The sequence below is a fragment of the Myxine glutinosa genome, chromosome 6 (assembly GCF_964187855.1).
Source record: "Myxine glutinosa chromosome 6, kmMyxGlut1.1, whole genome shotgun sequence".
Lineage (NCBI taxonomy): Eukaryota > Metazoa > Chordata > Myxini > Myxiniformes > Myxinidae > Myxine > Myxine glutinosa.
In genome coordinates, this window is record NC_136266.1 from 11,508,745 (window position 1) to 11,536,652 (window position 27,908).

The following is a 27,908-nucleotide window of genomic DNA, read 5'->3' on the forward strand; positions in this document are numbered from 1 at the left end:
TTCTCCCTCCTCTGGAACAAACTCCCTCACTCTCTTCAATCAGACTCCTCCCTCCAGGTCTTTAAAACAGCTGTTCACCACCATCGCTTATCTTCCCACATCCAAAACCTTGATCTTTTCTACCCCCGTCAATACACCCAAAGTCCACCTTTTTCAAACTCCGACTTCTTTCCTGAAAGTCCTTGTAGTGTCCATCTTGTTTATCCCGTGTACCACTCCCCAGCCCTCTCCCTTCCACAGATCTCCCGATGCCCCTGTTCTCTACTGTTGTGCTTCCCTCTCTCCTCCCCCGCTCCCCCCGCTATTGTTTTCCGCTCCCTTTATTATGTTTCATGTGTGTTTTTGTTTCTGTTTTCATGTTAAATGTGTTAGCTCTTACATGAGCCTCGACTTTGTTTTCAAAATAAAAAAATTTTAAATCCCCAAAAATAAAAAGGTCAAACTTCCAAAATCATCAATTTTCATCCGATTGACTTGAAAATGAAACAGCAATTGCACAGTACCTCACTGAATTGGGAGACCAACTATTTTTAAGGTCAAAAGGTCAAATGTCAACTAAAGGTAAAACTTCTAAAATCATCAATTTTCATCTGAAAAATTGGCAATTTTAATCCGATTAACCGGAGCTTTTAATCTTAATGAAATGGACAATTTGATGTACCTGTACGTATCCAGAACAACTTTGTATTTTGGGGAGACGTGGATTTTGCAAGTATCGTGCTCTGTATGACGTCTTCTTGTATTTATTACGTTTATTATTATTGTATTATTAAAGTTCGGCCTCTTTTCGTCATGATGCTGCACAATGTGTGGCGTGTTCAGGTGATGCAAGATGCCATAGCACTGTTTATATTAGCACCTGCGTGCGAGGTCGTGCCCATGGGTGGCGCTGTCTGCCACCACCCACTATGCCGAGGCCGCACGATGGCGGATCCGGTGAGGTCGAGACCCGACTGTCGTGTCCCTGCTCGAGGTGGCCAGCCGGGGGCGCCGCGCCGCTCCCGCCATGCTCCGCCACGCCATGCCCCTCCACAGCCGCCACCACCACCGCCGCCACCGCCCCTCGGTGATCAGCTTATCCATGCCGCCGCCTTCCTGGTTCGGAGCGAGCGGCGCGGTGAACGGTCGTTGGGATCCACAGCGCACGTCCCGAGGGCGAGCTCACCGGACATGGCGGAGCAGGAAGACCCGCAGTTCGGAAAGGGAGATTTCGTGCTGCTGGACCACGTTACCATCGACGCCTTCTTGGCAAACCTGAAACTCCGGTATGTGATGTGACCTATGTTTGAGAATCGGGAGCACCTGCGGAATTGGACATCAATATACCGTACCTGGGTTACACCTTACACTTACACCTCCTACACGAGATCCTTGTCCTAAACTGGACCACACGGTTACGGTATTGTGTATAAATATGACATCATTGCTACTTATTTATATGACGTACTTTAAACTTTGTCTCAACTTTATACTACGATGACGAATAAAGTTGGAGCGCACGGGTCGACGTGGTTCCCCACCGCACGGGTCGACGTGGTTCCCCACCGCACGGGTCGACGTGGTTCCCCACCGCACGGGTCGACGTGGTTCCCCACCGCACGGGTCGACGTGGTTCCCCACCGCTGACATTAATCCTTCGATTTGAGCCGTTTGTTAAGTTTGTCATTCCACGGTATTTACGTGTAATTGTGTTTAGCAGCTACGGTAGTTTTTGTAGTTCAAGACCCTTTGCCTTTCGACCTGGTGCACTGTAACGAAATTCCACTCCCATTTCCCGAATGGCTGGAGCAGACAGGGTGGCACCTTTCCTTATCAGGACCCTTCCCGACTTTTATAACCGCCAGAACATCCCCACTGTAAATGACGATGATGAGAATGACCACACTATCTGGCACACAGCATGATCAAACCACCCACCGTAAGCAAACTGCCGCCCAGCATAACCACACCACCACCCAGCATAACCACACCATCTGGCACACAGCATGATCAAACCGCCCAGCGTAAGCAAACCGCCGCCCAGCATAACCACACCACCGCGCAGCATAACCACACCACCACCCAGCATAACCACACCATCTGGCACACGGCATGATCAAAACTGCCCAGCATAACCACACTGCTGCCCAGCATAACCACACCACCACCCAGCATAACCACACCATCTGGCACACAGCATGATCAAACCGCCCAGCTTAAGCAAACCGCCGCCCAGCATAACCACACCGCCGCCCAGCATAACCACACCACCACCCAGCATAACCACACCGCCGCCCAGCATAACCACACCACCACCCAGCATAACCACACCATCTGGCACACAGCATGATCAAACCGCCCAGCTTAAGCAAACCGCCGCCCAGCATAACCACACCACCGTGCAGCATAACCACACCACCACCCAGCATAACCACACCATCTGGCACACAGCATGATCAAAACCGCCCAGCATAACCACACCGCCGCCCAGCATAACTACACCACCACCCAGCATAACCACACCATCTGGCACATAGCATGATCAAACTGCCCAGCATCAGCAAACTGCCACCCAGCATAAGCAAACTTCCGCCCAGCATAACCACACCACCGCCAAACATAACCACACCACCAGCCAGCATAACCACACCGCCGCCCAGCATAACCACACCACCGCCAATCATAACTACACCATTGCCAATCATAACCACACCACCACCCATCATAACCACACCACCGCCCATCATAACCACACCACCGTCCATCATAACCACACCACCACCCAGCATAACCACACAAACGCCCAGCATAACCACACCACTACCCATCATAACCACACCACCACCCAGCATAACCACACCACCACCCAGCATAACCACACCACCAGTCAGCATAACCACACCACCAGTCAGCATAACCACACCACCGCCCAGCATAATCACGCCACTGCCCAGCGTAACCATGCCACCAAGTATTATTTTTTTTGACTTCAGGCATGGACAGCCGGTTCGTGAATGACTTGTTTTAAAAAACGGCGAATGGCAAACGATGAACCAATAAATTCCACATTCCTGTGCCACCTTCAGTCGTACGTCAGGTATTAACAGCACGTTCTCTATATATATCATTACAAACAGCATCATTTATCATTCCAATCACAAATTAATACTATGGTATTAATATATCAAAATGTAATGTTAAATTACTATTGTATTGAGATATCAAACCAGCCAACCATCATAACCTGTTCACTTCCGGATTGAGGAGCAAGATCCGTGTCGATCGCATTTCAAAATCATAATTATATTGAGGAGTTTCTGAAACCTCCTGCCTACCTTACGGCACCCAATGGGACCCCAAAACGTTCCACAGAAGGTTATCATATTTCCTTTTAGTAAAGTATGCAACTGTAATCTATATTATTTAAGGAGCCCTGTCTGTGTGTCTGTCTGTGTGTCTGTCTGTGTGTCTGTCTGTCTGTGTGTCTGTCTGTGTGTCTGTCTGTGTGTCTGTCTGTTTGTCTGTCTGTTTGTTTGTCGTGTTATAACTTGAGAACAGATTGACGGATTTCAATAAATCCAACTACGGTGGATTCGGTTAACTCCCTGGAGTGTTTGTGATCCCTCCCCACCCCCCACCCAAAAAGTTTCTTTTTTTAATGGGTACATGTACACACGTGTCGAAACTGCAAATGTTGGTTATCCCTACACAGAGAGCTGGATCTCCCAGGAATCCTGTTGGTTTTTTTTTCTTCCCCCATCGATGGTCCATCACAGCAAAGATTGGTATTTCCGTCAGCGACGCGATGGGCCTTGTATGCTCGTGGTTACTAAACGCAGTCCCCCGTCATGTGACCAGATCCTCAGCTCTGATTGGTGTACGTTTGTGAGGACATACGGACAGACAAACGCTGTTCTAGATGGCATTGCCATACGGTCTACGCCGTAAAAACAAATAGAGCCGATATTATAATCGACTGTGTCTGTCTCTGTCTCTGTCTCTGTCTCTGTCTGTCCATCCATCATGCCATCTCCTCCTAACAGTTGGGCAGAAATTCACCAACGTTGTGATGACGCGCCATCGCTCTAGTGATGTTTATGAGATGTTTATGTGAATGTGACGCACGTAACTCTGTAAACACCATATACACCCAAACCCTTGTTTCAGATTTTCACTTTTAATCTGCAGCAGATTATGAAGGTGAAGTATAGACTTTGGATCCTGGTAACCGCCTCGAAGGCCTGCGATCGAATGCAGACAGGATAGCCGGCTTAACATCCCTGCTAAAGTGTGGGCTATGAGATGCAGCACTCGATACACACCACTTTGGGCGAGTGGTTTCCAATTCAAACCCAAGGCCATACAAGTCACGGAATCTATTTTATTTATCCTCCTCTCGAGTTCCATCTCTGCAGGTTCTTTATTTGTTCAAGTCGTATATTTAAGGATTGATTACCTAGTGGTGGCTTCACGATTAAAGTGGTTGGCTCAAGATCTTAGGGTCTTGAGTTTCAGCCCCTATCGCAACATTGAAATAACACCAGGTGGGTTGACTCGTCCTGTCATCCTTCCGAGGTCGGCAAAATGAGTACCTGCTTACTGGGGGTGCTGCATCAGCGACACAGCTTCGCTTCCAGAAATGTTGCAACTAGCAGTCACATGCTGCATACGACCCAAAATACCCAAAAGTCCCCAAGGACCCGAAAATTCCTTGATGACCCAAAAGCCCCCGAGGGCCCAAAAGACCCCAGATGACCCAAAAGACCCAGATGACCCAAAAGTCCCCGAGGGCCCAAAAGACCCAAGAGTCCCTGGTGACCCAAAAGACCCAGATGACCCAAAAGTCCTTAATGACCCAAAAGTCCTTAATGACCCAACAGACCCAGATGACCCAAAAGTCCCCGATTACCTAAACGTCCTTAATGACCCAAAAGTCCCTGATGACTCAGAGGACCAGAAAGACCCCCCTCAGTCTGTCAGGCAGGTATGCTGCAAGACCGTGAAAACCAATGAAAATTTAGTACAACGGCCGGGCCACCTTGTACGAAAAAACAACAATGGATTGATTTAAGGTTTTTAAAAACTTGTGCTTTCACTACAAACATTACAGGATACAGTTCACTACAGATCAATGTCAGACATTTTAATGACCTCATGGATCAAGTGTAATCTTGGCTTCATCGGAGGTCATGAGGTTACATCCCACGATTGTAGCTACAATTGTTTTTTGTTTTTTAACTTTGGTTGTGGGGGTTGTTGGAGTGGTGTAGACATACTTGTGACGCGGCCTTTGTGGGCCAACTTTGAATGCTCAAGTCTGCGGCATTTTAGAGTCGACCACCAAATGTTACCTGGTACCTCCTCCTGTAGGTGATACCTGGCAGGGTACACAGCTTCAATCTCTGGAGGTCAGTCGTGAGTAACATGGGCTTTGATTAACGGTTTTAACCATATTAATTAGCTGTGTTTCCGTTTTACAAATTAAAAACTCAAAATTTGTCTTTGCGTTTATAGATCCAGAATATGCGACTTTCAAAATGACGTAATCCGCCCCAGAATGCTCGGCGTGCTTGTGCAGAAACCACAGGAAACGCCTCATTCGGAGCATCATAAAGTACTAGGGCATGCCCGTACTATATCTATATCTAAAATTATATCCCCCCCCCTCTATTTACATGAAATGGTTTGGTCCAAAGCGAACGGCTTGCGAGTACGGTGACAATCCCCCCCCTCTATTTACATGAAATGGTTTGGTCCAAAGCGAACGGCTTGCGAGTACGGTGACAATCCCCCCCCTCTATTTACATGAAATGGTTTGGTCCAAAGCGAACGGCTTGCGGAGTTTGGTAAAGAAATCGCCATAGCGTGCACAAACGCGCAGGAAAGCGAAAGAAACGCAAATTAGTTTTAATTAGTTTTAAAACATCGTTTAACGCCAACATAGCGGCAACATAGTTTGCCAACGTGAAATAAATGAATACGCTCTCAAATGCGCCGTCCGAGGCAGAGTCTGTTCGCCACGTTCGGCACACGTGATAGCTCGCTGCTCTCTGATTGGTTGAATCGTTTTTTGGACATAGCTCGCTAACTACTTGTCCGATTAATATGAAACGTTGAAAAGGCACATCCTCGGGTCCCCAGCAATATACCTGGCAAGTTGCAAGTATATCGGACCGGTAGTTGTCGCGAAACAGCGGTCACAGACAAACACACAGACACACACACAGACACACAGACACACAGAGATTACTGGAATTATAGATAGATGTTGTCAGCCCGATAGGTAAGGATTGTTACCTGAAATGCTTCACCAAGCTTCTTGAAATAAGCTGAAGATACTTGGAAAAGTATCTGATAGGAATGGCTGTGCTCCTGAACAACGAAAGGCTTGGAGATCTTTCTCAGCTCACCGGACGGGCATCTGCTCGTAGTTCAGACTCCCAAAGGTGTGTTGGTGCAAGGCCCGAGTGGAAGGGCGTGTGCTACACAACCCCCGACGGATCACTACCAGTGAATGGACTGTGTACCTGGATTGGGTTCTTCTGAAGACCGATGGGAAGGACATATCTGGGGCTTTTGAATGTGCAGAGTAAGCCTGGTGTTGGCTTAACAGTTGTGGTGGCTTGAGATCTTGGTGACCTGAGTTAGAGCCCCTGTCTTACCGTTAAATGAACACTGGGTGGGTTGACTCAGCCTGTCGGCAAAATGAGGAAGCGCTGTGTGTCGAGATACCATTTCCCGGTGCTGGCGAGGGCCCCTGCACAAGGCACACTTGGTTGCAGTTTCCTGTGGGTGGAAACTCGGCCACATTCCATTGCACTGGCATGGTGGCTACCACACCCTAATAGTAAGGAACATGTGTCATGGGTGCGGTTCTAGTTATACACCAATCCTAAACTTTTAGCCTATATTTACCTTCAGCATGTTTCTGCATTAAGGTTTGCTATAATTGTTGTTATTCTCTAGAAACAATCATGTATGTAATATATGAACGAGGTCCTCCACCAATCCCAACACTTTGCTGCATTTATCAGATTTATTATTGTTTGTGGAGTTGCAGCAATGGATCTTTTTGCAAAGATTTAAATCACAAAAAGTTCTGGGAATAGTAGTTTGAGTGAGTTCAAGCGAAGCAGGGAGAGCTTCCTGTGTATAGGAATAACCTATTGTGGCACACCCCATCTCCGTCACCCCCAGCACCCCATCCAGGTAGGAGTCACACCACAGGAATGGCCCTTTTGGGTCATTCTTTGTAACGAGCAGTTGGAATGTCTCCTCCGCCACCTTGTAACATTCTCATCATTCCTTTTTATCACTCTTTTGCTCCCACAATGCATTGCATCATTAAATGGTTCACACAAAAATGCACAGTGTCTCACATCTGAAAAACACATTTGGCTTCCACTTTTACAGAAGTTTCCACTTTGTGACTCAAATGTGAACGATTCATTTGAATGAAAGTTGGAAAAATTTTTTTTTTTTTTTTAACGAAAACTGAAAAAAAACCAAAAAAAAAACCTCTATTTATTAAATGACGGTTCAGTCGAGTACAACTTGATACTTCCTCAGTCAAATAAACATTGGATGCTTCTTCATCGTTTTTATTTGCATCCCAAAGTCATGTTTTGAATGCACTCGCTTTGCAATTTTTTTAAATCACAATTGTTACAGATTCCGGATGTAGGTGAATTACTATTCAGGTCATTGCTTATTAATGTTTATCTATCTATAATTCCAGTAATCTCTGTTTGTACGTTTGTACGTTTGTACGTTTGTCTGTGACCGCTGTTTCTCGACAACCACGGGTCCGATATACTTTTAACTTGCCAGGTATATTGCTGGGGACCCGAGGATGTGCCTTTTCAAGGTTTCATATTAATCGGACAATTACTTACCGAGCTATGTCCAAAAAACGATTCAACCAATCAGAGAGCAGCGAACTATCGCGTGTGCCGAACGTGGCGGACACACTCTGCCTCGGATGGCACATTTGAGAGCGTATTCATTTATTTCACGTTGGAAAACTATGTTGCCGTTAAACTATGTTTTAAAACGAATTCAAACTGCGATTAAATTAAAACGATTCGTCGTAACTGCGATTTGCGAACTTCCGGACAGTGATGACTTCACTTCCGGCAGCCAATCACAGAACGCTTTGTTGCGTAGGCGTGGCCGATGTGAGACGAGCGGAGCTGAGCGCGTTACGAGCTGACCGCCATTACGGTACGTAATTCGATTTCTTATGCGCATTATTTCTCCCAATTCAGTCAGAGCGAAGGGCGGAAGCGAAGAGCGTTGTTTTTTTTGTTTACGGGCGTACGGGCGGGGTAGAGCGTACGGGTAGCGTTTTTTTTTTTTTTTGGCAAGGAACGGGCACCCACGTACGGGCAATGCCCTAGTCTATCTATAATTCCAGTAATCTCTGTGTGTGTGTGTGTATGTGTGTGTGTCTGTGTGTCTGTGACCGCTGTTTCTCGACAACCACGGGTCCGATATACTTGAAACTTGCCAGGTATATTGCTGGGGACCCGAGGATGTGCCTTTTCAAGGTTTCATATTAATCGGAGAAGTAGTTACCGAGCTATGTCCAAAAAACGATTCAACCAATCAGAGAGCAGCGAGCTATCACGTGTGCCGAACGTGGCGAACAGACTCTGCCTCGGACGGCACATTTGAGAGCGTATTCATTTATTTCACGTTGGCAAACTATGTTGGCGCTATGTTGGCGTTAAACTATGTTTTAAAACTAATTAAAACTAATTTGCGATTCATCGTAACTGCGATATGCGACCTTCCGGACAGTCAAATGAGGACGTCACTTCCGGACTTACGAATAGTCATAGTGACGACGTACTGATGCTGAACGTGGCGAGCAGACGCTGTAAGGTACGATCGATTGTAGTACACGTTTATAATAACTCTGCCGATACAGGCCCAATTAACTGCAGCGCCATCCGAGCTGCGGCGTCGGGACGATACATTCATTGTACGGTCACATCACGCACTTACGGGCACGCCCATGGGCCCATGGGCACGCCCATGCATGCATGGGCGAAGACATTTTTTTTTTTTTTTTTGGCAAGGAACGGGCACCCACGTACGGGCACGTCCTAGTTCTATTAAAGGTTGTTGTGGTTAAATAGTTAGAGGTGCTCCTGATAACAGGAGACCGGAAACGGGATGGTGAACCGGAAGAAGAAAAAAAGACACGAGGTCCTGGAGAAGCGGCTATCTTCTTCTTCCTCGCCCAGCTCCGACGCGAGCAGTGTCGATATTGATTAGCGTTGGGAACGCTGAGTTTGAAAAGCCTGTCTGGCGAGAGGAGTTACCTGCGCGGGGTGATTGCCTGTTACGTGTCAGGTTGCCGTGGCTTCCTGGAAGGAACCAAGCATCCGGCACTGTTCGCCTCGACGCCTCCGAGGGCGTGTACGGGTCACACCTTGGGCCTCGCGCGCTTTGCGAGCCGCACTTTGCTTTGCCCACTTTGCTTTGCAAGGAGGTGTGCGCTGCAGCAGCTGTTCCCGGTACGTGACGTGCACGTTTGGAGCACGTCAGCCAGGGGTCCGTTCAACCGCCCGTGTGCGGAGAAGTCGACCTTCACCTTGGTCTGGAGGGGCCCAGAGACATTGTGAGGGACAGTGACTATTGAGGGGTCGTGAGTGGGGAAAGGGGGGAAATATATGAGATGGCCATCTTAGTAATATTGTTGATTGATTGTTGATGGTTGTTGATGGATTGAGAATATATTATTAATTAATCCGGATCCTTGGTGTGGGGTTGCTTATTGACCTGAATTGTTTGTGTCTTTCATATTGATTGCATTACGAAAGCGTATAGATCATATATCTTTCTGGCGGGGTCCTCCCATGGTCCGGGGGTCACCAAGACCAGGTAGTTACCGGGAAGACCAAGTAACACAATGAAAAAGTTTTTTTTTTTTTTTTTTAATGCACTTCCTTCGGGTCTTCCACATTTCTGCCCATCGTCCCCTCGTGGTTATCCCCTGTCCGTCCACTATCTCTTCTACTCTGTCTGACATCCTCCAACCATCTTTTTTTATTTATTCCTTCACCCTCCTCTATTCCTGGTTCTCAACTACTCTTTTCCATTATTCCTATACATTTCCGTCAGCCTATTACCTCCTCCATTTTTGTCAGCCTATTACCTCTTGGTCAGTATGTATACCTGTTGCCTCCTCCATGAGCCTAAACTTCTGTATAAAAAATAAATAATTATACACACAACCACAAATACATACACAGATTCACCATGAGGTTCTTGTTTGTGTGCTATCACAAGGCACTTCCTGAATGTCTACCAATCAAAAGCCCATTGTTGAGCATTTGTTACGGCCTGAAGCACACCAAGCCAAGCCTTCAATCACACCAGCTTTATTTATGGGTTTTCACACTCAAAATCTATTCCTACACATAAAACAAAGAAGGGAGAAGAGAGGGAAAAACCAGAGTAGGCCGGCACGAGAGGTTAGGAGTAGGCAGGTCCAAGAGTAGGCCCCAAGGCAGGCCCCAATGCAGGCCCAGCAGTAGGCCCCCAATGCAGGCCCAGCAGTAAACCCCAGTGCAGGCCCAACAGTAGGCCCCAATGCAGGCCCAGCGGTAGCAAGAGTTTAATTCAAGTCAACCGTCAGGTACAGCGGTGGCCGCAGGGGTTGATCCGGCACAAGTCAACCTTCAGGTACAGCGGTGGCTGTAGGGGTTGATTCGGCACAAGTCAACCTTCAGGTACAGCGGTGGCCGCAGGGGTTGATCCGGCACAAGTCAACCTTCAGGTACAGCGGTGGCTGTAGGGGTTGATTCGGCACAAGTCAACCTTCAGGTACAGAGATTTCTGCTGACAACTCAACAAGCACATGAAAAGGCACTTCACCATGAGGCCTCTTCCAAAATGGCCACTCTTAATCACCTTCCTGGCCCCACCCCTGCCCCACAGCCAATCATAGGCTTTATACCCATGGACCAAACCACTTGGTCTAACTCACGGGGAGGGGGGGGGGGGAGGGTGGGACGGGGAGGGGGGAAGGAAGAGGAAAAAGTTCACAGACCATAACAGCATGAAAGGCCCAAGCATACCTCTAACTAGTACGGTAGCTGAAACAGTCATTTCGCTTCTCCTTCTCCCCCGCAGTCTCATCCAAGCCCCTCAAAGTCTGCGTTTAAATAAAAAATTCAGCAGTGATCATATGTTGATTCACATTTAACATTCGTACTTCATGCCACAATTATATTCTCGATAGACTGAGATAGACAAAGACACAAGATTTGTGCGTGCCCGTGTCCGTCAGTGTTGCCATTTTTGTCACAAATGGCTGAACAGATTTTTGCCAAACTTTGAGGTTTATCAGTGAGGGCCCTGAAGTGTTTTAGGCAAGAAAAATTTGGAAATTTGAAAAAAAAAAAGTTTGATCTTTTTGGATTTTGTTTTTTTTGCGATTGATTTCTAAAGATTTTCTCGTTCTATTGGGCATAAGCCTTTGTAGCTATGTGAAAGGCGATATTAAATGATCCCTGGCCCATTCCTTAGTTGATGTAGGGAAGTGTTTGAGGCAGGTGTTGCCAGACTCTCATTTGTTCCTCTCCGTCCCTTCATGAAATAATGGCCAATTTGCACCAAGAGGCGGAAACCAAACTTCTTCCTCTCCAATGCCCACAACTGTATTCGTGATTTGGGAAATTGGTATTTGAGGAAGATAACACTTGACTTCATCTCAAACCCAGCTCAAACAGATGTCTGCTTGAGGAAGTGTTCACTCTGAGTTATGTGAATATGGATCACATTATTTATTTATTTTTCAGCAACCAGTGCTTTTGAAACTCGTGATCACCTTGCTTTTGGATAAATTTTGGGCCATGTTGAATGGGAGACCTAATGAATGGGTTGTAAAAACCGGGGTCATCAAGTTGACCGACAAGGACTTGATGCTCGAGGTTATACAAGGACTTCAATGCAAGAGGAGACCATTAGGCCCAGTGTTTCCCAAACTTTTTTGGTGGCGATCCTGAATACAATCTTGTCCTGGCCTGGCGACCCTAAACGCTGTACATCCAGTGTTGATGACCTATCATTTTGATACATTGCGTTTATTCATATAGTTTTATTGAATTAATGACCAACACATAATGATTTTCAGAGTTTTTAATTGGACAAAATGAATATCAAACTTACATGAAAATGAGACTTTATTACACAATGATTTTCTAAGTGGCGACCATGATACTTACTGCTTCATTTTGTGGGTAAGCTCCTCTAAGTTTGGTTTTATGTTGATGGACAGAGAGAGCACAACGCAAGTCATGCTGAGGATCCACGTGGTTCCATGCTTTAGTCTTGATTGCATCAAAACCTGAAAATCCTTCTTCACAGATATATTGTTGGAAAAGGGACAAGAGCTTTGTCAACCTCCCGAGTCAGGATGCGCTTATCTTCAAGTTGGGTCCAAAATTTGGAATACGGGAGATTTTCAGTGTTGCTTCTGCACTTGATTTTCCTGGAGATCCACAAGTTCTTCTTGAAATCCTGGAAAATCTTCTCCAACTTCACTGACGTCCACATTGAACACATTTCTGATCCAACTATGCTTCTTGAGGTCGACGTTTTCTGGAAAATACCTGTCCATTTCTTCCTGAAGGTTCTTCATATGATCTGCGAAAATAGTTTCGATGTCAACAAGGGATATTTCCGACGCATCTTCCAGCACAGCACTCGGTTCTGGAAAGGCAGCCGTTTTTCCTTTAGCCAGTTTTTCTCTCCAAAGAGTGTGTTTTTTTTTTTGTTTTTTTTTGAATGAATGAGGCAATTTTTTCACCTATGTCCACCATGGTATGATTATGGCCCTGCATGTCTGAAGATCATGTTTCTTGAAAAAGTTGTTCATCATATTAAAGATGTCTTCTCCAATGGTGGTACTTGGCAGGGCATTGCAGAAAATAAATTCTTCCAGAATATCGTCTTCTCCTCTGTACCTTACAAAAACCATAAGTTGAGCGTCACCTGCAATGTCTACTGATTAATCCGTCTGCAAAGAAAATGTTCCTGCTTTTTTCAGTGCCACAATCAGTTGAGCCAAAATATAATCTGAAATGAGATCAATTCGACGTTAGATGCTATTGTCAGAAAGTTGTGCCGATTCAATCTCCTTGGAAACATCTGCTCCGCAAACAGTTTTCATCATTGCCACTGCTGCTGCCTTCACCAGTTCCTCTCCAATGTTTTGGGGCTTTTTGCTTCTTGCAATTTACCACGCCACTTCAAATGATGCCAAGAAAGCTTTCTCCAGATAAAAGGCTGAACTCAAGGGAGCATCAATCTGACTTTGTTTTACCTGTTCTTCTTTGTCCTCCCAATAACTCAGTGGCTTTTCGACAAAGTTTGGATGAACTGAATGCAAATGACGCTTAAATTTGTTTTTCTTCATAGATTCATTGGTGATTGACTTGCAGGCACTGAACACACTGCGGTGGGACATTCCCAGATTTTTCTCCTATCTCGGCGGAGCCATATGTCAAAAACTCAGGCTTATACAGCAGTTGTGTTTTGCGTTGGGTCATTTTTTTCCAGTTAAAGACCAGACCTGGAATGAAAAGAGTTCTAAATTATAACATTTTTAGAAAGCATTGGAAATTGTTCAAAATGCTAAAAAATAACCAATTGTAAAATTAATTATTATTAATTGTTATATTATTCGACTCCACACTAACATTCATCAAAAACCACACGTAAATAAAGACAAGTAAGATGCAGGCAATACTTACTTTGTCGTAACTAGATCTCAGCCTCCAGTAAACAAGTGAAAGCACGACTGTCAGATTGTGAAATGTCGACACATGCGAAAATCAAATTTCTTATATGCGAAAAATTGGTTTTCTAGTACATTCTTGAATGATTCAGAATAAATAAAAAAAATTGGCAACAGAATGTAATAAAATAAACTCCAATGATAAAACTCATCTGGAACAGTTATGAATGTATAAAAATCAAACATGTTATCATTTAATGAAAACCGTTTAATGAATAAAAACAGTGTATTCTATAATTAAGTTCAAAACGCTAAAATTACAGCACCATCTATAATATCGTATTCAGATAAGAGTGCGACTTAACAACAGGCCCCTCGCTGGTCTGCTTGACGCATGAGTATTGAACGTGAACGGACTCGAACATTTTTATAATAAGCGTACCTATGTGGATGCTGTTGTATGCAGCAATTACCTGAAACGTACTTTACCGACTTCTTTCCTGGAAGTCCTTGCAGTGTCCATGTGTTTTATACTTCTCCCTCCCCCTTTCCCATGCCCCTGCCCACAAGCCCCCTCCCTCCCACAGATCTCTCGAGGTCCCTGTTCTCTACTGTTGTACTTCTTGTCTCCCGCTCCCTTTATTATATGTTTTATGTCTTTTTTTTTTTGTGATTAATGTTAGCTCTTACTAACTTACTAACATGGATTAATGTTAGCTTACCTCGATCTTGTATACAAAAATAAATGAATAAAAATAAAACTGTGCCCTCCTAGTCTTGGTCAGGTTCATTCTGCTGAATGAATGTTCAAATGTATTTTTATCTTGTGGTCCACCCTCCTACCCGATATCCACCCCTCTGCATTTATAGCATCGTAGAACAGGGAAATTGTCTCTGAAGTGATTTTTAAGTGATTTAAAAAAAATCTTGGTGGCTGCTACAAAGCTGAGGTGCTTTTAGGGGGTTGTGATATCAAAGAAATGTGAGTTAGTTAAAATGCTTAAAAGAAGAAAAACAAATTAATACTTTAAAATGATAATTATAATAACGATGGTGTCTCATGTCGAATCAGGTTTTTTGTTTGTTTGTTTTTTGGGATATAAAGTTGAGGCTCGTGTAAGAGCGAGACACAAAATGGATCAGAACGTAACACCAAAAGGGAAGAGGATAAAGAGAAGGGGAGGAACACAAACAGCAGGGACAAGGGACAAAATAGAGGTAGATTTGGAGAAATAAGGGATGTGGGGAGGAATGGGGGTAAGCGGAGAGCCAAGGGGTGGACAGGATGGATACCTCTTGGGAAGGATAGGTAACCCTTGGGAAGGACAGAGGTGTGTTGGGGAATGGGGGAGGGGAAGGGGGTGTTAACATGGGTATAAAATATAAAGGTTCTTGATTGGGGATGATCTGAAATGGTGGTGAACGGATGTCATGAAGACCTGAATGGAAGAATGAGATTGAAGAGAGTGTGGAAGTTGATTCCACAGGTGGGACAACGAGGAACAAATGAGTGGAGGTGAGCAGTGATCCTGGATTTAGGTAGTTTTACCAGAAGAAGTTTGATGGTGGACCGTGTGTGACCTGAGGAAACCTGGGGGAAGGGAGTGGAGGGGGTAGCGCATAGGGTTCAAGACCAGAAAAGCAGCGGTAGACGTCAGACCACCGACAGACCTGTCTACGATGTGAAAGAGATAAGTCCATAGACTCGGCTTCATTGCTGGAGAATCCAATAATCTTGAAGGCCTTGGTTTCTGCGCCGTTAAGATGAGTGAGGTGTTTTGCAGGAGAGAAGTACTCCATCAAGTTGCGGATGGAGGCCTTGTAGGTGGATAGGAGTTCAGGTGTGCCAAGGAAGGACTTTGTACGACAAAGCCCAGTCAGCATCTGGCTTTGGAGACCAACTTTGAAATGTGGTTTTCCCAGGAAAGTTCATGGCAGATAGTGAGACACAAAAGAGGAGTGACAGAACTTCTTCGAGAGGATTATTGAGAAATTAGATCGGAGGGTTTTCCAGACAGTCTTTGCGCAGAGACCTAGTGAGGGTGTGAGGTTTGTCCGGATTGAAAGACATGTTCCAAGTGTTTGAGCAACTTGTGATTCTATCAAGAACTGAAGAGCGGGAAGAAGCTGCTGCCCGTGTATCTGAAGGATGAGGCATGTCACAGCATAAGGTGGAGTCGTCAACGAAAAGATAAAGGGAATCTCCCGCGATGAAGCGAACTCCGAGGGCCTTTCACTCACTCACTACAGGCAGCTTGGTGGTCTTTGTCTTCTACCGACTCCTCTCCAGCCTAGCTCCCCCAGCTCTGTCTGTGCTATGTCCCCCAAATATTCCTACAGGTCGCACAAGATCTGCCAGCAACCCTCTTCTGGTGAAACTGCCAAAATCAAGACTCGCTACTCACCTTCACTCTTTCATTCCTCTTTTCTCCTGCCTCTGAAACAAACTCCCTCACTCTCTTCAATCCCACTCCTCCCTCCAGGGTTTCAAAACATCTGTTCACCACCATCTCTTATCTTCCCCCATCCAAAACCTTGATCTCTTCTGCCCCTGTTAATTCACCCCAGATCCACTTTTCTGAAATACCGACTTCTTTCCTGGAAGTCCTTGCAGTGTCCACGTGTTTTTTGTTTTTTTCCTCTCCCACCCCCCTTCCTTCCCATGCCTCCTCTCCCCAAGCCCTCTCCCTCCTACAGATCTCCCGATGTCCTTGTTCTCAAATGTTGTACTTGTGTGCTTCTCTCTCTCACCATCTTGTCTCCCGCTCCCTTTATCATATGTTTTACGTGTGAGTTTGTTCATCTATCTATAATTCCAGTAATCTCTGTGTGTGTGTTTGTCTGTGTGTATGTCTGTGTGTCTGTGACCGCTGTTTCTCGACAACCACGGGTCCGATATACTTGAAACTTGCCAGGTATATTGCTGGGGACCTGAGGATGTGCCTTTTCAAGGTTTCATATTAATCGGAGAAGTAGTTACCGAGCTATGTCCAAAAAACGATTCAACCAATCAGAGAGCAGCGAGCTATCACGTGTGCCGAACGTGCCGAACAGACTCTGCCTCGGACGGCACATTTGAGAGCGTATTCATTTATTTCACGTTGGCAAACTATGTTGGCGTTAAACTATGTTTTAAAACTAATTAAAACTAATTTGCGATTCATCGTAACTGCGATATGCGACCTTCCGGACAGTCAAATGAGGACGTCACTTCCGGACTTACGGATAGTCATAGTGACGACGTACTGATGCTGAACGTGGCGAGCAGACGCTGTAAGGTACGATCGATTGTAGTACACGTTTATAATAACTGCCGATACAGGCCCGATTAACTGCAGCGCCATCCGAGCTGCGGCGTCGGGACGATACATTCATTGTACGGTCACATCACGCACTTATGGGCACGCCCATGCATGCATGGGCGAAGACATTTTTTTTTTTTTTTTTGGCAAGGAACGGGCACCCACGTACGGGCACGTCCTAGGCGAATGGACCAAACCATTTCATGTAAATAGAGGGGGGGGGATATAATTTTAGATATATATATAGTACGGGCATGCCCTAGTCTATCTATAATTCCAGTAATCTCTGTGTGTATGTGTGTCTGTGTGTCTGTGACCGCTGTTTCTCGACAACCACGGGTCCGATATACTTGAAACTTGCCAGGTATATTGCTGGGGACCCGAGGATGTGCCTTTTCAAGGTTTCATATTAATCGGACAAGTAGTTACCGAGCTATGGCGATTTAGCCGTTCGCTTTGGCTTTGCGAATGGACCAAACCATTTCATGTAAATAGAGGGGGGGGGGGTTCTGTGGTCGTTGCGAATGGACCAAACCATTTCATGTAAATAGAGGGGGGGGTTCTGTGGTCGTTACTGCCACGTGGTTTCAAAGTTTTTTTTTGTTGTTGTTGTTTGCACGCATGTTTTTTTGCATGCACGTACGGGCACCCACGTACGGGCACGTCCTAGTGTGATTAATGTTGGCTCTTACACGAGCCTTGATCTTGTATACAAAAAAAAAAAAAAATAAGGATTTTCCACAGCGGAGTTTAGCAATAATGTAAAATCTATTCGAGAAACTTATCTTCAGTGATCGGCCTTCACATGGGAGGATAGTACAATTTTTGACTCGCATATTGTCCTACCTGTTGTGCAACTAATACCGGTTTACCTTGATTCTGAGCATTGTCTTCATTTTGTCTTTTCTTTTCTTGAGCTTGGAGGAATCATTTTTGCATTCAACTTTTTAAAAACATATTGTCCTGTCCATAGCTGATAAAGACCATCCTTGGACGAATAGCCAGAACGGTCCTTAATTCCGAGGCGCTTAGCCGAAATTGGCGGTTTGTCTGGCGCGCGTTGGTGAAGGAAACCAAGTGCTTACCTGAACAGAAGCACATGGGTTTCATCCGAAACCCACAATGAACAGACATGACACAACAATTAAAATGCAATAATAATGATTTAATGAAAATATAAATCAAAGAATGAAATTGTCGAAGTAAAAATTTAAGTAAAGACTAAAATTCTACTTTGAGACGTCTCTTCTCAGTCACAAATACAACACACGGGAAAGATAAATAAATAAAATGTTTTCCTTTTAATCGGCCGACACTCGGGTTTGTTGGTCCAGAATGGCTTCCAGGGGCTTTGTGGTCGTTGCAGCCAGTGTAGCCACTTGCACGGGAAGCACTCCAAAAATGGTGCCGAAACCACGCGTCAACTGCCCAGGCATGAGCAAGAGACAGCCCTCTTTCGCTCTCCACTCTTTCCGAAGTGCCAAGAGCTCCACAAACCGCCGTCAAGACCTCCTCCTTGTTGTCGAAATTGCCAACGTTCCACCAGCTCCCAACAAAGCTCTCCTCACCAGCCCATACAAAAAATGCTCAACCTCCTCCACCAGCACAAAAACCCAAGAGAGCGATTCTTCTTTCAACGGTCTTTTTTCCCTAGAACTTTCTCGCTCTGACGTCACACTGGCCAATCACCGAGCCCCATCGAATCGCTCATGGTCGTGCTGGACCAATGACGAACTTTGGGGCATGGCCTGCAGGCTTTGCTTGGCGTGCGCGTCTTAAAGGCGTGGCTTACTTGCCAATCGGCAATGTTCGGGTACTGTCGGCGGTTCCGGTGGTTGTTGTTTAAACGGAGGTTTTTACGGCCACCCTTGTTGTAGTTGTAAAAAGGTAGGGAAAAACCAATCACATAAAACTATCCTTAATCCCTAACTAGTAAACACAGCTTTACTCCCCCCCAACCCCCCATGTGAAAACACCTAAACAATCTCAAGGTCCAGTTTCCCTACTTGAATACATCGAGATGTCTCCTACGCGTTCACAGTCCATGCTATACCTATACCATCCTATCTTTTCTGTGAGATTCCGTCATCCACCCCCACAAACGTAACAATATTTACAAGATTTTCTGAATTTAGTTTGGTCAAGTGAATCAAGAGGTAACCTATTCCGTAGACTCGACGGTTCAATTCCAATGTCTGTACCTCTTGTAAAGTCTTCCTCAATTTGTTATACCATCTTTTAATTGTCGCTAAAATGCCTTTTTTTAGAAAGATGTACATCATGTTTTTTTTCCCAAGACGTTTTGTAAGATTGCCAAAGGCAGATGTTCCTTTTGCTGCACATCCAGTTATTTCCTCGTCTATGTTCGGGCTGTTTGATTAAACGTTGCCAAGATAGTGGAACCGTTTAACCATTTCAAGCAGTTCCTCATCGATGTACACTTTTTGTTCAATATAGCCAAGTTATGACGAAGGCCTTCATTTCATATGGAGCCTTTGGCTGCTGCTTGCATTATTTGCTAGGAGTACAACTGTGCTGCTGATGCGGTGCCCCCTGTAGGTCAGAGCAGAAATTTGTAATTTGTTCATGATTCCGGCGATAGCTCGCACAATATTTTTGAAGGACACCATGCGATGTTTAACGTCCACAACTCATGCAGGCAGATGGTACGCCCACTCAACGTCCATGTGAGAAGGTATGCACATTGATGACTCACCGGGCTGACGGTTTATAGCCCCGGGTCCGGATTCTAACCCAGGCTAAGCAGCTCACAGACAAGTGCACAAACCCTAGGCTATCCTGCCAGCCCAGACAGGAACTTAGAATAAGCTAAACCCAAGTTTTTGCTCATCGCTGTGGAAACAACATGCTGGTGGCACAACATGTCCTCGGGTGAAGAGGGCAATTCTTGTTTTGGGATATTTGTGTAGTTAAATTTAGATAACAACATGTATTGTGGGTTTGATACTTTTGTTGCTTCACTACGTAAATTATTCAATAATCTGGTGTTTTGAGCATTGGAAGCCTGCAATGTTCACACCCATTCACGATAGAGCAATGAGTCGTTGTTAAAGTGACTTCATCCGAGGCTAAGATCTTTAAAATTGGAAGGCTGTCTCACATTGGAAGTTCCCTTATATGGATTCCCATGTATTGCAGCGAATGCTGTTCAAGACGTAGGCCTCGGTTGTACTGGTGGTCAGGAAATGGCGTGTAATGGAAAAGCGAGCTCGGCCACACCACAGCCAACCCCAATCCTGTATTTCCACCTTTCATACACACTGCACATTGTGCGTCGTTCTTTGTCAGATTTCTGGTTTTCGGTATGAGCAATACGTAATTGATGAAACTGTGACGTCATAAACAAACCGAGCTTCTTTGGCCTGCTTCAACTGCAGCTTTGGTCGTTCCAAAATAAGAGTGCATCTAAAACGAGTCTTCCTTGCTTAAGGACATTAACCCAGGTATCCTGTCTGATGGTGATTCTGCTGATTGTTGAATTGATAATAAATGAGTGTGTCACAACGTTAGTCGTATTTCCGGTTCCTGTGGCCTGCACTTGTTTCTCTTTGAAGAGTTAAATCTCACCAACTCCAGCCCTAATGTCAGGAAATAGCAGGGAGGGTTCTGTTAGCTTCAGAACCCCCACCGCCCCCCCCTCCCCCCCCCCCCCCCGCTGCCTCTGAGTCATCTATCTATAATTCCAGTAATCTCTGTGTGTCTGTGTGTGTGTGTGTGTGTGTGTGTGTGTGTGTGTGTGTGTGTGTGTGTGTGTCTGTGACCGCTGTTTCTCGACAACCACGGGTCCGATATACTTGAAACTTGCCAGGTATATTGCTGGGGACCTGAGGATGTGCCTTTTCAAGGTTTCATATTAATCGGAGAAGTAGTTACCGAGCTATGGCGATTTAGCCGTTCGCCGTTCGCTTTGGCTTTGCGAATGGACCAAACCATTTCATGTAAATAGAGGGGGGGGGGTTCTGTGGTCGTTACTGCCACGTGGTTTCAAAGTTTTTTTTTGTTGTTGTTGTTTGCACGCATGTTTTTTTGCACCCACGTACGGGCACGCCCTAGTACAAATAAACCCAAAAGGCCTTTAACCATCCCAAAATGTGGAAAATAAACTGGAGAAAAAGTTTTACTAACAACGAAATCTTTACATTTTCCCAGATCTTAGACAAGAGCGTTCATGGATAAGAACCTTGACCTTAAGGGACTCCAATTGACAGGGACACGAGACTTAACGCAAATATTCCTGTTGAGGTTCTGAGGACATTTTGTTCCAGAAACTATGGTCTAATTACATCTTCACGTCCGTATTATTGGTTCTTATTCACCCAAAAGGCATCACACCTTTACCCGTTTATTCAAACTCATCTTTATCCGTTTAAGACTCGGGACTATGTACAGTCACGTGAAAAAGTAAGTACACCCCGTGTAAAGTTTTGACTTTTTGAACATATTTCAACATACAGATATTTGATCTTCATTTCAACAATATTGACAGATGAAGGTGATATAATATAACAAATATCATGAAACATTTACATTTTGTAGTCCATTGTATAATTTAAATAAACATAAATGCAAATTTCCTATGTGGAAAAAGTAAGTACACCCCTGTCTCTAATAGGTGGTATTGCCCCCTTTGGCAGAAACAACCTCAAGTAGGCGTTTCTTATAACTGTCTACCAGTCTCTGACATCGACTGGGAGAAATTTTTGCGCACTCCTCCATGCAGAATTATTTCACCTGTGCGATGTTTGAGGGGTTTCTTGCATGCACAGCTCGTTTCAAATCCCCCCACAGCATATCGATGGGATTTAGATCTGGGCTTTGACTTGGCCATTCCAGAACCCTCCATTTCTTTCTTTTCAGGCATTCCTTGGTGGATTTACTGGTATGTTTAGGGTCATTGTCATGTTGCAAGGTCCGCCTTCGGTTGAGCTTCAACTTTCCGACAGATGGCCTCACATTATCCTCAAGCACCCTCTGGTACAATGAAGAATTCATAGTGGATTATATGATGGTGAGCTGCCCAGGCCCTGATGCAGCAAAGCTGCCCCAAACCATAATGTTTCCACCACCATGCTTTACAGTTGGTATCAGGTTCTTGTGGTCAAATGCTGTCTTTGGTTTTCGCCAAAAATGTCTTCTGGTACGGTGGCCAAATAGCTCTACCTTTGACTCATCTGTCCAGAGCACATTGTTCCAGAAGTGCTGCTCCTTGCCGAGGTGTTCATTGGCAAACTTTAGTCTTGCCCTGATGTTCTTTCTGGACAGCAAAGGTTTCCTCCTGGCACACTCCCATGTAGATCAAATTTTTGCATTCTCTTTCTAATGGTAGACTCGTGCACTTTGACATCAACAGTGGGAAGAGCTACCTGTAGGTCCCGTGATGACATTCTGGGGTTCTTAGAGACTTCTTTCAGCATCTTGCGGTCTGCTCTCGGGCTGAACTTGCTGGGGCGGCCTGGCCTGAACAAGTTGGCAGTTGTTTGGAATCTTCTCCACTTGTAGATGATCTTCCGGACAGTCGATTGATTGATTTCAAATTGTTTGGAGATCTTTTTAAATCCCTTCCCATCCTCGTAGGCATCTATAACCTTCTTTCTGAAGGCCTCAGAGAGCTCTTTTGATCTAGGCATGGTGACACCGCACACTTCAACAACAAAGAGCAAACCAAACTAAATGTCTGAGGTTTAAATAAGACTGGTTCCTCCAAGATCCTCTCTAATGATGTTCTAATCATTTGCACCTGAGCTGGTGCACCTGATTCTAATTTTCGGTATTTGAAGTAGTGATAAATGTAGGGGTGTACTTACTTTTTCCACATGCGAAATTTGCATTTATGTTTATTTAAATTATACAATGGACTACAAAATGTAAATGTTTCATGATATTTGTTATATTATATCACCTTTATCTATCAATATTGTTGAAATGAAGATCAAATAGCTGTGTGTTGAAATATGTTGAAAAAGTCAAAACTTTACATGGGGTGTACTTACTTTTTCACGTGACTGTACATATAATACTGTTACGTGTTCCTCCCCGACCTCCTGGTCTCGGTATACCTCCGAACCCTGGGAGGAATCACGGCAGAAAAATATATACTACTCCGTGTCTAAATCAATAAGGAAACCACACCAATGGGTATAACAAACCAATAATATATTAAAAACCACACAATAATAATATTACCAATAATGATGGCCAATCCAGACAATCAATATATCTTAGGTTGGTACCAACACTAAGTCACATAACTCACTGCGTTCCTGGTGACTGGAACAAAAACCCCTCAATGTCTCTATAACTCAACGGAGATGAGGCGACGGGGCGATGGCAAGTAAGGAGGTGTAGGCAAGGCGTGGACTGTCACGTGATCCACACCAACAGCAAACGGGCAGTGGAAAGGGAACTCCCAAAGACGAGATCCAGACGTGCACATGCACCGTTCAATCAGCTAACCGCAGTGCAATCTTCAAACGCCGCTTTATTGCACAGCCGTCCTCGGCAAACCACCGGAGAATAAGCCCAGCCTGCGCGACAAAAACCCTTTCCGATGAAGGTAGCGTGTGGGGCGAAATGGCGGACGGCTCTCACTCGAGCCGCAGCCTCGAGGCGAAGATTCTCCGGAACCTCACGCCTGTACCTGGCTTCGCAGGCTTTTCCACAACTGTAGCGATAACACCGATCGCACGAGATTCCTTACAAGGACTCAAAGTTCACTCGCCATGTACGCTCGACCACGCTAGGTACGGAGCTTTTCCAGAAAGCGTCGTTTCACTGTCCTCACGCCTTCTTATTCTTTACTCCTTTTCTTCCGGGTCACGATCCCTGTATCATTTTACGTTGACCTTTTTAACTTTAGAAAGCTGTTCCTGAATACTAAACCTTTTGAGAATAATAATAATACATGATATCAGAAACAGGTCAAGTGGGTGAAAACCACAACAGCGGAGGTGACGAATCCGTAACAATACCAATTGATTAATTACCTGCGCCACCAAAGGTGGATGGAGGTTATGTTTTCACCCCTGTCTGTCTGTGTGTCTGTCCATTTGTCCTGTCCATTTGTGAACAAAATATATCAAAATGTTGTGGACGGATTCGGCCGAAATTTGGCAGAGATGTAGCGTAGGTGACAATGAAGAAATTATTCGATTTGGGTGAAGATCCGGATTCAGATCCGGATTCGGATCCGGCTACTAGAATTTTAAAGTGAATTTTCACCATTGGGAGATCGGGCCAAAAACGATACGTAGCAGGATATCTCAAAAGGTTGTGGATGGATTTGGCCGAAACTTGGTGGACAGGTTGGATGTCTGACAGGGACAAATAGATTCGATTTTGGTGAAGATCTGAGTATGTATTCGGATATGAGGATTATTTAATTTAAAGTGATTCTTCACCATTGGGAGATCGGGCCAAAAACGATACATAGCAGGATATCTCAAAAAGTTGTGGACAGATTTGGACAAAACTTTGTGGACAGGTTGTGTGTGTGACGAGGAAGAATCGATTCGATTTCGGTGAAGATCCGGATCCAGCTAGTAGAATTTTTAAGTGATTCTTCACCATTGAGTGATATGGCCGACCAGGTGGAGGTGTGCTCTCCACCGAGTGCCGTTGTAGTTATTAAATGCAATACAATGGGATATTCAGCCTCGGATCTCAGGCTCATAAGCTAAATTCCCAGGTGAGGACACTAAACACGCCAAACCTAGACCGTTGACATCAACTTAAGATCCATGCTTATTTCAGGAATAAGTTATGACTTTCCTAAAACGTTTCAACCATTTCTAGACCTGACGGATGTCTTAATCCCCTCGTACATCACCTCAACTATCCCTACCAGTCTGACCGGTACACCCTGCTTCCTCAGACACCTTTACATCATCTCCATAGGAACTCTGTGTCGTTCGCTTTCTCTCGATCCATAAACCCGAAATACAACTCGCTGTTCTCTTCCAAAAGAATTCCTCTCTTTGTATAAGAATGAATGAAGATTCCATGTGTTGTTCCTCTACCTGGCATAAACATCGGGTTTCGGTTTCCTGTTTCCTTCGGCACCAGAAACGATCTTGTCTGTCTGAGAAGTTGTCTTCCAAATCCGAGGATACGTGTTTTTTTTTTTTGTTTGTTTTTGTTTGTTTTTTGTATACAAGATCGAGGCTCGTGAAAGAGCGAACATTAATCACACAGAAAGACAAACCGACACATAAAACATATAACATCGGGAGCGGTAGACAAGATGGGGAGAGAGGGGGAAGGACACAAACACAACATTTGAGAGCAGGGACCGAGAGACATGGAGACATCGAGAGATCTGAGAGAGGGCGAGGGCTTTGGGGGGGGGGGGCAAGGGAAGGGGGGGGGGTGGGAGAGGTATAAAACATATGGACACTGCCAGGACTTCCAGGAAAGAAGTTGGAATTTCAAACAAGGTGGATCTGGGGTGAGTTAGCGGGGGAAGAAAAGATCAAGGTTTTGGATGGGGGAAGATAAGAGATGGTGGTGAACAGCTGTTTTAAAGACCTGGAGGGAGGAGTGGGATTGAAGGGAGTGAGGGAGTTTGTTCCAGAGGCGGGAGAAAAGAGGAATGAAAGAGTGAAGGTGAGCAGAGAGCCGAGATTTCGGCAGTTTAACCATCAGAGGGTTGCTGGCAGATCTTGTGCGACCTGTAGGAATATTTGGGGGACAGAGCACAGAGAGAGCTGGGGGTGCAAGGCCGGAGAGGAGTCGGTAGAAGACAGAAAGACCACCTACCTGCCTGCGGTGAGTGAGTGAAAGGCCCTCAGAGATAGCTTCATCGCGGGAGATTCCAATAATTCTGAAAGCTTTGGTTTCAACAGCGTGAAGCCGAGCTAGGTGTGAGGCAGGAGCACCGGCCCATAGGGGAGAACAGTATTCCATTGAGCTGCGGATGAAAGCCTTGTATGTGGTGAGGAGCTCAGGTGTGCCGAGGAAGGACTTCGCACGACGGAGGATGCCCAGTCGGCGACTGGCTTTGGAGGCCAGCTTGGAAATGTGGTTTTCCCAAGAAAGATCATGGCAGATAGTGAGACCCAAAAGCTTGAGCGACAGAACTTATTGGAGAGGATTGTTGAGAAAGTAAATGGGAGGGTTGTCCAGTCGATCTTTTCGGAGAGACATAGTAAGAGTGTGAGATTTGTCAGGATTGAAAGACATGTTCCACTTGTTTGACCAGTCTGTGATTTTGTCCAAGTCTTCAGAGAGTGAGGAGGCTGCAGACTGCCGATCTGAGGGAAGAGGAATGGAGCGGCAGAGAGTGGAGTCATCAGCAAAGAGATAGAGAGGATTTTCATGAGAGTCAGAGAGATCATTGATGAAAACCAGAAAAAGCACGGGGCCCAGAACACTGCCTTGGGGAACTCCAGCCTGAACAGGAAGAGGAGATGAGAGAAACCCATTCAGGGCCACACGTTGACGACGACTAGAGAGGAAGTCCGCCAGCCATGCGTGGAGATTTCCATGGATACCAAAGGAGGAGAGTTTGGTGAGCAGAGCGGGGTGCCAGACCGCGTCGAAGGCACGTGATATGTCGAGGGAGACAGCTCTAATTTCCTGTTTGGCATTGAGGACCTCCATCCATTGTTGAGACAGCAGAAGCAGCATGTCCAGAGTAGAGTGACCTGGTCTGAAACCAAATTGATGATCAGAGATCAAGCCATTGGAGAAGAGGAAAGATTTCATATCCGAAGCAATGATGGATTCCATGACTTTGCTGATAATTGGGAGAAGGCTGATTGGTCTGTAGTTGCTAGGATCTGTTTTTGCACCTTTTGTGTGCATAGCGGTGATGTTGGCTGATTTCCAAGCAGATGGCAGTTGACCTTGAGCAAAAGAGAGGGTGAAGAGAACAGAGAGAGGGTGAGATAGAGCGGCAGAGCAGGATTTTAGGACCCGTGGGCTGATGCCGTCGGGTCCAGTTGCAGAATCAGAGTCGAGGGTTGACAGAAACTTTTCCACCTTGTCAGGAGGAAAGGACACGGAGTCCAGGAGCAGCAGGGTACGACTGGGTATGGTGGGTACAGAGAGGGATGGGTTTGGGACACAAGATTTAGAGGCAAACACAGAGTTGAGGCATTCAGCTTTTTCACGTGCGGAGTCAGCTGTGTAGCCGTTTGAGGTAAGGGAGGGGATGGAGGGGGAACAAACACCAGAAACGGATTTGACCAGACGCCACCAGGATTTGGAAGAGGGAGACAGATAAGAGAGTTCGGTCTTGAGAACGGAGAGATATTGTTTCCTAGCTCTCCTGAGGGTGGACACACACTTGTTTCGGGCTTTGTGAAAGGAAATGAGATTTCCTTCCGTTTGGATTTGCTTTCCAGGAGACGAAGGCAAGTTGTTTCTGGGCAACAACCTCACCACAAGATTCCGTGTACCATGGACGGGAGGAAGGGTATGACAACTGAAGACGAGATGGGATAAATCTGTGCATGAGAGAGAGCAATTTACTTTGGAAGAATTCCCAGGATGAGTTGATGTCAGAGGTGGTAGAGATGGGAGACCAGTCCAGATGATTGATGGCTGCTTGAAGACCGTGCCAGTTGGCCTGAGTGAAATGCCAGACTCGTCGACGCTGAGCAGGCTCCCTGAGGATGGTCAGAGAGATGTCCACTTTAACAAGGACATGATCAGATGATCCGATTGGAGCAGAAGAAGAGCAGCAGACATTTTCAGGGAAGTTAGTCATAACCAAGTCCAGAAGAAAAGATGTTCCGTTGACTGAGATCCGGGTCGGGAAATTGACAGATTGTGTCAGTCCCAGTGAGTCGCAGAAGTCCTTTGCTGAGGAGCCATGGCTGGTGAGAGAGGTACCCACACCCAGCCAACTGGCA

General features: G+C 45.5%; 1 protein-coding gene across 3 annotated transcripts in view; it reads left to right on the forward strand.

Annotated features, from left to right (window-relative positions):
* Window positions 1-986: 986 nt before the first annotated feature.
* The window catches only part of LOC137429584 (unconventional myosin-Id), a 211,370-nt gene continuing 184,448 nt past the window's right edge, over window positions 987-27,908 (forward strand). For all 3 annotated transcript variants that reach the window (XM_068119607.2, XM_068119608.2, XM_068119606.2), the window contains exon 1: window positions 987-1,265. In XM_068119607.2, coding sequence (XP_067975708.1) covers window positions 1,171-1,265 — 95 coding nt within the window. In that variant the 5' untranslated portion in view covers window positions 987-1,170. The remainder of the gene's footprint in view (window positions 1,266-27,908) is intronic.